Source organism: Larus michahellis, unplaced genomic scaffold, assembly GCF_964199755.1.
Source record: "Larus michahellis unplaced genomic scaffold, bLarMic1.1 SCAFFOLD_617, whole genome shotgun sequence".
In the NCBI taxonomy this organism is placed as follows: domain Eukaryota; kingdom Metazoa; phylum Chordata; class Aves; order Charadriiformes; family Laridae; genus Larus; species Larus michahellis.
Window position 1 is genome coordinate 1 of NW_027436252.1, and position 10292 is coordinate 10292.

The 10292-nt window shown below is 72.7% G+C and overlaps 1 protein-coding gene across 1 annotated transcript; it reads right to left on the bottom strand.

The window, feature by feature from the left end:
- Nucleotides 1-175: 175 nt before the first annotated feature.
- Nucleotides 176-10286, bottom strand: ADCK5 (aarF domain containing kinase 5; the record flags this gene model as incomplete). The annotated part of the gene is made up of 5 exons (XM_074571767.1): nt 10192-10286; nt 9998-10073; nt 6823-7023; nt 1933-2073; nt 176-435 (listed from the first exon to the last, which is right to left on the bottom strand). Coding segments are annotated over exons 3-5 (578 nt in total), but the record flags the coding sequence as incomplete, so codon positions are not given.
- Between the last annotated feature and the right edge of the window lie 6 nt (nt 10287-10292).

Here is a 10292-nt window from a genome sequence, read left to right on the forward strand (position 1 = left end):
CAAAGTCGGGGTGCGTGAGGCTGGGGTCCATGAAGTTGGGGGGGGGGGCTCTGGGTGGGGGGGGTTCCCGTGGGTCTGGGGGGGCGTGAGGGGTCCCGGGGGGGGTTGAGGGGTCCCCGGGGGGGGTGGGGGGGTCCGGGGGGGGGGTCTCCCATGCCCCCCCCCCCCCCCCCACCTGCAGCACCCAGCCCAGGGCGAAGTCGGGGTGCGTGAGGCTGGGGTCCATGAAGTTGGGGGGGGGGCTCTGGGTGGGGGGAGCGCTGGGTGGGTCCGGGGGGGGTTGAGGGGTCCCGGGGGGGGGTCTCCCATGCCCCCCCCCACCTGCAGCACCCAGCCCAGGGCGAAGTCGGGGTGCATGAGCTGCACCAGGCGCAGCAGCAGCTCCAGCGTCCAGATGTCGCCCTCGAAGCGGTCGCGCAGGTCGATGTACTGCACCTGGGGGGGGCACGGGGGGGGTCACGGGGGGGGACATGGGGGTCCCTGGGGGGGACATGGGGGGGGCAGCAGGGGGGAGGCACGGGGGGGGACGTGGGGGGGCTGCAGGGGGTCACGAGGGGGGACATGGGGGTCCCTGGGGGGGGGAGCAGGGGGTCACGGGGGGGGACATGGAGGTCCCAGGGGGGGCGGGGGGTCACGGGGGGGGACGTGGAGGTCCCTGGGGGGGGGAGCAGGGGGTCATGGGGGGGGGACATGGGGGTCCCTGGGGGGGGGGACATGGGGGGGCAGCAGGGGGGGGGCACGGGGGGGGACGTGGGGGGGGCTGCAGGGGGTCACGAGGGGGGACATGGGGGTCCCTGGGGGGAGCAGGGGGTCGTGGAGGAGGACTTGGGGGTCGTGGGGGGGGGACATGGGGGGGGGCAGCAGGGGGGGGCACGGGGGGGGACGTGGGGGGGGGCTGCAGGTGGACATGGGGGTCCCTGGGGGGAGCAGGGGGTCACAGGGGGGGGGACATGGCGGGGCAGCAGGGGGGGGCACGGGGGGGGGACATGGGGGTCACAGGGGGGGACATGGGGGGGGCAGCAGGGGGTCACGAGGGGGGACATGGGGGTCCCTGGGGGGGACATGGGGGTCACGGGGGGGGACGTGGAGGTCCCTGGTGGGGGGAGCAGGGGGTCATAGGGGGGGGACATGGGGGTCCCTGGGGGGGGGGACATGGGGGGGGCAGCAGGGGGGGGTCACAGGGGGGGACGTGGGGGGGGCAGCAGGGGGACATGGGGGTCCCTGGGGGGGAGCAGGGGGTCATGGGGGGGGACACGGGGGTCCCCTGGGGGGGGGCAGCGGGGGGGTCACAGGGGGCACTGGGGGTCCTGGGGGGGTCCTGGGGGTTTGGGGGGGGGTTTAGGGAGTGCTGGGTTCCCGGGGGGTTCGGGGGGGGTTTGGGGGGCGCTGGGGGTCCTGGGGGGGGGCCTGGGGGTTTGGGGGGGGTTTGGGGGGCGCTGGGGGTCCTGGGGGGGTCCCAGGGGTTCAGGGGGGGTTTGGGGGGTGCTGGGGGTCCCGAGGGGGTCTCGGGGGGGAGTTTGGGGGGCGCTGGGGGTCCCGGGGGGGGTCCCGGGGGTTCGGGGGGGGTTCAGGGGGTCCCGGGGGGGTCCCAGGGGTTTGGGGGGGGTTTGGGGCGGGTTCGGGGGGGTCCTGGGGGTTTGGGGGGGGTTCGGGGGCACTGGGGGTCCTGGGGGTTCGGGGGGTGCTGGAGATCCGGGGGGGGCCCGGGGGTTTGGGGGGGGTTGGGGGGGTTCAGGGGGCGCTGGGGGTCCGGGGGGTTCCCAGGGGTTTGGGGGGGGTTTGGGGGTGCTGGGGGTCCCGGGGGGGTCCCGGGGGCTTGGGGGGGGTTTGGGGGGCGCTGGGGGTCCCGGGGGGGTCCCGGGGGCTTGGGGGGGGTTTGGGGGGGGTTTGGGGGGCGCTGGGGGTCCCGGGGGGGTCCCGGGGGGGCCGTACCTTGACGGCGACGGGGGTGCCGTCGTGCAGCCGCGCTCGGTGCACCTGGGCCAGGCTGGCGGCGGCCACCGGCTCGTAGTCGAACTCCTGGAAGAGCCCGGCCGGAGTCGTCTGGAAATCCTCCAGGAAGAGCTCGTCCACCTGCGCGGGGACGGGGACACGGGGACAGGGATGGGGACACGGGGACACGGGGACACGGGGACGGGGAGAGGGGATGGGGAGAGGGGACGGGGACACGGGGACATGGGGACACGGGGACGGGGAGAGGGGACACGGGGACAGGGATGGGGACAGGCACAGGGACAGGGACAGAGAGACGGACACGGGGACAGGGAGAGGGACGGGGACGCGGGGACGGGGACAGGGACATGGGGAGGGGGAGAGGGGACGGGGACACGGCGATGGGGACGGGGACACGGGGAGAGGGATGGGGACAGGGACAGAGAGACGGGGACACAGGGACAGGGAGAGGGGACAGGGATGGGGACATGGGGACAGGGGACACGGGGATGAGGACGGGGACACAGGGACAGGGACAGGGACAGGCATAGGGACAGGGACAGAGAGACAGGGACACGGGGACAGGGAGAGGGGACACGGGGACAGGGACACAGGGACGGGGACACGGGGACAGGGGACAGGGATGGGGACAGGCATAGGGACAAGGACAGAGAGACAGGGACACGGGGACAGGGAGAGGGGGACAGGGATGGGGACACGGGGACAGGGGACACAGGGATGGGGATGGGGACACAGCGACAGGGACATGGGGACAGGGAGAGGGGACACGGGGACGGGGACACAGGGATGGGGAGAGGGGACGGGGAGAGGGGACACGGACACGGGGATGGGGACAGGGACACAGGAACAGGGACAGGGACAGGCATAGGGACAGGGACAGAGAGACGGGGACACGGGGACAAGGAGAGGGGACAGGAACACGGGGACGGGGACACGGGGACACAGGGATGGGGACAGGCATAGGGACAGGGACAGAGAGACAGGGATACAGGGACAGGGGACACAGGGACAGGGAGAGGGATGGGGACACGGGGACGGGGACACGGGGACGGAGACAGAGAGATGGGGACACACGGACAGGGAGAGGGGACAGGGATGGGGACATGGGGACAGGGGACACGGGGATGAGGACAGGGACAGGGGACACGGGGACAGGGATGGGGACAGGCATAGGGACAGGGACAGAGAGACGGGGACACGGGGACAGGGAGAGGGGACAGGGACAGGGAGAGGGACGGGGACACAGAGACGGGGACACAGGGACGGGGAGAGGGGACAGGGATGGGGACATGGGGACAGGGGACACGGGGATGGGGAGAGGGACAAGGGGACAGGGATGGGGACGGGGACACAGGGACAGGGATGGGGACACGGGGATGGGGACACGGGGACAGGGATGGGGACAGGGATGGGGACACAGGGACAGGGATGGGGACAAGGACATGGGGACAGGGCCATGGGGACAGGGACACGTGGACAGGGGCAGGGCCATGGGGTTGGGGACACGGGGACACAGATGGGGACAGGGACACGGGGACATGGGGACAGGGAGAGCGGGACACGGCGAGGGGGGACACAGGACACAGGGATGGGGACAGGGACATGGGGACACGGGGACAGGGGGACGCGGGGACAGGCCACGCTGTCCTGTCACGGGCCGCTGCGTGGCCGCGATGTCCCCAAGCCCGGGGTGTCCCCAAGCCCGGACCGTCGGTGTCCCCGCTCCCGGCTGTCCCTGTGCCGCGACGTCCCCAAGCCCATGGTGACCCCGTGCTGTCCCCAATACCACGTGTCCCCAAGGCCACCGTGTCCCCCCAGCCCGTGCTGTCCCCGGGGTGTCCCCAAGGCCACGGTGACCCCAGGGTGTCCCCAATGCCACCGTGTCCCCCAGCCCGTGCTGTCCCCGGGGTGTCCCCAAGGCCACGGTGTCCCCGGGGCGTCCCCAATGCCACCGTGTCCCCCAGCCTCTGCTGTCCCCGGGGTGTCCCCAAGGCCACGGTGACCCCAGGGTGTCCCCAATGCCACCGTGTCCCCCAGCCCGTGCTGTCCCCGGGGTGTCCCCAAGGCTACGGTGTCCCCAGGGTGTCCCCAAGGCCATGGTGTCCCCAAGGCCATGGTGTCCCCCAGCCCGTGCTGTCCCCAGGGTGTCCCCAAGCCCATGCTGTCCCCAAGGCCACGGTGTCCCCAAGGCCATGGTGTCCCCCGTCCTGTGGTGTCCCTGTGCCGGGGTGTCCCCACGCTGTCCCCATCCCATGGTGTCCCTGTGCCGTCCCTGTGCCATCCCCACGCTGTCCCCGCGGTGTCCCCACGCTGTCCCTCGTCCCATGGTGTCCCTTGTCCTGTGCTGTCCCCACGCCGTGTCCCCCTGTGCTGTCCCTGCGCTGTCCCCGTGGTGTCCCCATGCTGTCCCCGTGGTGTCCCTGTCCCGTGCCGGTCCCCACGCTGTCCCCACGCTGTCCCCGTGCCGTCCCCGTGGTGTCCCCACGCTGTCCCCGTCCCGGGTCCCCCCCGTGCTGTCCCCACACTGTCCCTGTGCCACATCCCCCTGTGGTGTCCCTGTGATGTCCCCACACTGTCCCCATGGTGTCCCCGTGCTGTGTCCCCCCCACGCTGTCCCCACACTGTCCCCGTGCCATGTCCCCCCGTGCCGTCCCTGCGGTGTCCCCACGCTGTCCCCACACTGTCCCCACATTGTCCCCACACTGTCCCCGTGCCGTGTCCCCCCGTGCTGTCCCTGTGGTGTCCCCACGCCGTCCCCGTGCCATCCCCGTGCCGTGTCCCCCCACGCTGTCCCCACGCTGTCCCTGTCCCACACTGTCCCCGTGCCGTGTCCCCCTGTGCTGTCCCTGCGGTGTCCCCACGCTGTCCCCACGCTGTCCCCATGCTGTCCCCGTCCCACACTGTCCCCGTCCCATGCTGTCCCCACGCTGTCCCCGTGCCATCCCCGTGTTGTGTCCCCCCACGCCGTCCCCACGCCATCCCCACACTGTCCCCGTGGTGTCCCCACGCTGTCCCTGTCCCGTGCCGTCCCCGTGGTGTCCCTGCGCTGTCCCCTGTCCCATAGCGTCCCCTGTCCTGTGCTGTCCCCACACCGTGTCCCCCCGTGCCGTCCCCGCACTGTCCCCACACTGTCCCCATGGTGTCCCCACGCCGTGTCCCCCCATGCCGTCCCCACGCTGTCCCTGTGCTGTCCCTGCGGTGTCCCCACACTGTCCCCATCCCACGCTGTCCCCGTGCTGTCGCTGTCACACGCTGTCCCCACACTGTCCCCGTGCCATGTCCCCCCACGCTGTCCCCATGCTGTCCCCCTGCTGTCCCCGTGCTGTCCCCATGCCGCGTCCCCTCGTGCTGTCCCTGTGGTGTCCCCACACCGTCCCCGTGCTGTCCCCACACTGTGTCCCCCCGTGCTGTCCCTGCGGTGTCCCCACGCTGTCCCCACGCTGTCCCCATCCCATGCTGTCCCCATGCTGTCCCCATGCTGTCCCCATGCCGTGTCCCCCCGTGCTGTCCCCACGCTGTCCCCACGCTGTCCCCGCGCTGTCCCCGCGCTGTCCCCGCGCCGTGTCCCCCCACGCGGTCCCTGTCCCACGCTGTCCCCGTCCCCATGCTGTGTCCCCCCGCGCCGTCCCCGTCCCCCGCTGTCCCCCCATGCTGTCCCCGTCCCCGTGCCGTGTCCCCCCGCACTGTCCCCATCCCCGCACCGTGTCCCCCCGTGCCATGTCCCCCTGCACCATGTCCCCCTGCACTGTCCCTGTCCCTGCACCGTGTCCCCCCACGCCGTCCCTGTCCCCGCGCCGTGTCCCCCCACGCCGTCCCTGTCCCTGCTGTCCCCCCACGCCGTCCCTGTCCCTGCACCGTGTCCCCCCACACCATCCCTGTCCCTGCTGTCCCCCCACGCCGTCCCTGTCCCCGTGCCGTGTCCCCCCATGCTGTCCCCGTCCCACGCTGTCCCCCCGCGCCGTCCCCGTCCCCGCGCCGTGTCACCCCGCGCTGTGTCCCCCTGCGCCGTCCCTGTCCCTGTGCCGTGTCCCCCCGTGTCATGTCCCCCTGTGCCGTCCCCGTCCCTATGCCGTGTCCCCCCGCGCTGTCCCCGTCCCCGTGCCATGTCCCCCTGTGCCGTGTCCCCCCGCGCCGTCCCCGTCCCCATGCCGTGTCCCCCCGCGCTGTCCCCGTCCCCGTGCCATGTCCCCCTGTGCCGTGTCCCCCTGCACTGTCCCCGTCCCCGTGCCATGTCCCCCTGTGCCGTGTCCCCCCGCGCCGTCCCCGTCCCCATGCCGTGTCCCCCCGCGCTGTCCCCGTCCCCGTGCCATGTCCCCCTGTGCCGTGTCCCCCCACGCCGTCCCCGTGCCCGTGCCGTGTCCCCCCACGCCGTCCCCGTCCCTGTGCCATGTCCCCCCGCACCGTGTCCCCCCGCGCTGTCCCCGTTCCCGTCCCCGTGCCGTGTCCCCCTGCGCCACGTCCCCCCGCGCTGTCCCCGTCCCCGTCCCGTGTCCCCCCGTGTCACGTCCCCCCACACCGTCCCTGTCCCCGTGCCGTGTCGCCCCGCACTGTCCCCATCCCTGTGCCGTGTCCCCTGGCGCCGTGTCCCCCCGCGCTGTCCCCGTCCCCATCCCCATGCCATGTCCCCCCATGTCGTGTCCCCCTGTGCCGTCCCCGTCCCCGTCCCTGTGCTGTGTCCCCCCGCGCTGTCCCCATCCCCGTGCCATGTCCCCCCGTGCCGTGTCCCCCCGCGCTGTCCCCGTCCCCGTGCCATGTCCCCCCGCGCCGTGTCCCCCTGCGCCGTCCCCGTCCCCGTCCCCGTCCCTGTGCCGTGTCCCCCCGCGCCGTCCCCGTCCCCGTGCCCGCGCCGTGTCCCCCCGGCGGTGTCACCTCGCGGTGGCGGCGGCGCAGGGCCTGGTCCTCCAGCGGGCGCAGGGTGTCGGGGTACTCGGGGGGCAGGAGGTGGCCGAAGGCGCACAGTCCCTGGCCCAGCTTGACGTAGAGCCCCCCGTTGCGCAGCGCCCCCCCCAGCAGCCGCTCGGCCGCCCGGCGGTGACACCGCGACATCCCCGCCCGGAACCCCGCGCTCTCCTGGGGACAGCGGGGACACGGGGACGGGGACGGGGGGATGGAGGAATGGGGGGAGATGGGGACGGGGATGGGGACGGGGACAGGGGACAGGGGGGACAGGGACGAGGGGGGGATGGGGACAGGGATGGGGACAGGGGACAGGGGGGACAGGGACGAGGGGGGGATGGGGACGGGGTATGGGGATGGGGTTGGGGACAGACAAGGGACGGGGGGACAGGGATGGGGACAGGGGGACAGGGGACAGACAAGGGACAGACAAGGGACAGGGGGGACAGGGATGGGGACAGGGACAGGGGCACGGGGGGGGATGGGGATGGGGACAGGGATGGCAGGGACAGGGATGGCGACAGGGGGGACAGGGACGAGGGGGGGATGGGGACAGGGACAGGGTTGCGGACAGGGGGACAGGGACGAGGGGGGGATGGGGACGGGGTATGGGGATGGGGTTGGGGACAGGGGACAGACAAGAGACAGGGATGGGGACAGGGGGATGGGGGGGACAGGGATGGGGACAGGGATGGGGACAGGGACGGGGACAGGGACGGGGACAGGGGGACGGGGGGATGGAGGAATGGGGACAGGGATGGGGACAGGGATGGGGACGGGGACAGGGATGAGGGACAGGGATGAGGGACAGGGACAGGGATGGCAGGGACAGGGATGGGGACAGGGACGGGGACAGGGACAGGGGGATGGGGGGACGGGGGGGATGGGGACAGGGATGGGGACGGGGACAGGCAGGGGACAGGGATGGCGACAGGGGGGACAGGGACGAGGGGGGGATGGGGACAGGGATGGGGACAGGGGACAGGGACGAGGCGGGGATGGGGACGGGGTATGGGGATGGGGTTGGGGACAGACAAGGGACGGGGGGACAGGGATGGGGACAGGGACAGGGGCACGGGGGGGGATGGGGATGGGGATGGGGACAGGGGACAGACAGGGGACAGGGGGGACACGGATGGGGGACAGGGATGGGGACAGGGGGGAGAGGGACGAGGGGGGGGATGGGGACAGGGACGGGGACGGGGACAGGGGGACGGGGGGGGGATGGGGACAGGGACAGGGGGGACAAAGACGGGGACGAGGACGAGGGGGACGGGGACAAGGGGACGGGGACGGGGGGGACACGGGGACACAGAGGGGACAGAGAGCGAAGAGACGAGTCACTGCCGCCCCCCCGAGATACCCCCCCCCCCCACCATGGTGGCCACCCAGCCCCCCAAGCGGCCAGCCAGCCCCCCAACCTTTCCCAGCCCCCCAAGTGGCCCCTGAGTCCCCCAGGTGGCCTCTGAGCCCCCCAAGTAGTCACTGAGCCCCCCAACCTTTCCCAGCCCCCCAAGTGGCCACTGAGCCCCCCAAGTGGCCCCTGAGCCCCCCAGGAGGCCTCTGAGACCCCCAACCCTTTCCCAGCCCCCCAAGTGGCCCCTGAGCCCCCCAAGTCCCCACCGAGTCCCCCAACCCTTTCCCAGCCCCCCAAGTGCCCCCTGAGCCCCCTAAGTGCTCCCTGAGCCCCCAACCTTTCCCAGACCCCCAAGTGGCCACTGAGCCCCCCAGGTGGCCTCTGAGACCCCCAAGTGGTCCCTGAGCCCCCCCAGCCCTTTCCCAGCCCCACAAGTGGCCCCTGAGTCCCCCGAGTGGCCACCAAGTCCCCCAACCCTTTCCCAGCCCCCCAAGTGGCCCCTGAGTCCCCCGAGTGGCCACTGAGCCCCCCAACCCTTTCCCAGCCCCACAAGCGGCCCCTGAGCCCCCTAAGTGACCCCTGAGCCCCCCAACCCTTTCCCAGCCCCCCAAGTGGCCCCTGAGTCCCCCAGGTGGCCTCTGAGCCCCCCAAGTAGTCACTGAGCCCCCCAACCCTTTCCCAGCCCCCTAAGTGCCCCCTAAGCCCCCCAACTTTTCCCAGCCCCCCAAGTGGCCCCTGAGCCCCCCCACCCTTTCTGAGCCCCCCAAGTGGCCACTGAGCCCCCCAAGTGGCCCCTGATCCCCCCAGGTGGCCTCTGAGACCCCCAAGTGGTCCCTGAGCCCCCCCAGCCCTTTCCCAGCCCCACAAGTGGCCCCTGAGCCCCCTAAGTGACCCCTGAGCCCCCCAACCCTTTCCCAGCCCCCCAAGTGGCCCCTGAGCCCCCCAAGTCCCCACCGAGTCGGCCCCCAAACCTTTCCCAGCCCCCCAAGTGACCCCTGAGCCCCCCAACCCTTTCTGAGCCCCCACAGGTCCCCCTGAGCCCCCCAACCCTTTCCCAGCCAGCCCCCAAGTGGCCACTGAGCCCCCCCCAACCCTTTTCCCAGCCCCCCAAGTGGCCACTGAGTCCCCCGAGTGGCCACCAAGTCCCCCAACCCTTTCCCAGCCCCCCAAGTGGTCACTGAGCCCCCCAAGTGCCCACCGAGTCCCCCAACCCTTTCCCAGCCCCCTAAGTGCCCCCCGAGCCCCCCAACCTTTCCCAGACCCCCAAGTGCCCCCCGAGCCCCCCAACCTTTCCCAGACCCCCAAGTGGCCCCTGAGCCCCCCCAACCCTTTCCCAGCCCCCCAAGTGGCCACTGAGCCCCCCCAGCCCTTTCCCAGCCCCCCAAGTGGCCCGAGCCCCCCAAATGACCCCTGAGCCCCCCAACCCTTTCCCAGTCCCTCAAGTGGCCCCTGAATCCCCCAAGTGGCCACTGAGCCCCCCAGGTGGTCACCAAGCCCCCCAATCCTTTCCCAGACCCCCAAGTGGCCACTGAGCCCCCCAATCCTTTCCCAGCCCCCCAAGTCGCCACTGAGTCCCCCGAGTGGCCACCAAGCCCCCCAACCCTTTCCCAGCCCCCCAAGTGGCCCCTGAATCCCCCAGGTGGCCCCTGAATCCCCCAGGTGGTCACCAAGCCCCCCAACCCTTTCCCAGCCCCCCAAGTGGCCCCTGAGCCCCCCAACCCTTTCCCAGCCCCCCAAGTGACCCCTGAGCCCCCCAACCCTTTCCCAGCCCCCCAAGCGCCCCCTCCCCACCTCGTCCAGCCCCCGCAGGGTGACGTTGGTGGTCCACCAGTAGTCCAGGGAGATGGTGATGCCCACGGCCAGCGACCTGGGGGGGGGGGGGGGGGCGGGAAAGCCCCAGATGTGTGGGGCAGGGGTTGGGGGGGCAGGGGGGCGGAAGATGTGGGGCTGAGGCCGGGGGTCCCAGGCGCCCCCTCGCCCCCCACCTGGCGAATCGTCCCACGCCGTCCAGCACCAGCCGCAGCCGCCGCCGCTCCCGGGGCTCGGCCCACACGTACCAGCCCCACAGCGCCGGCGCCCCCAGCCC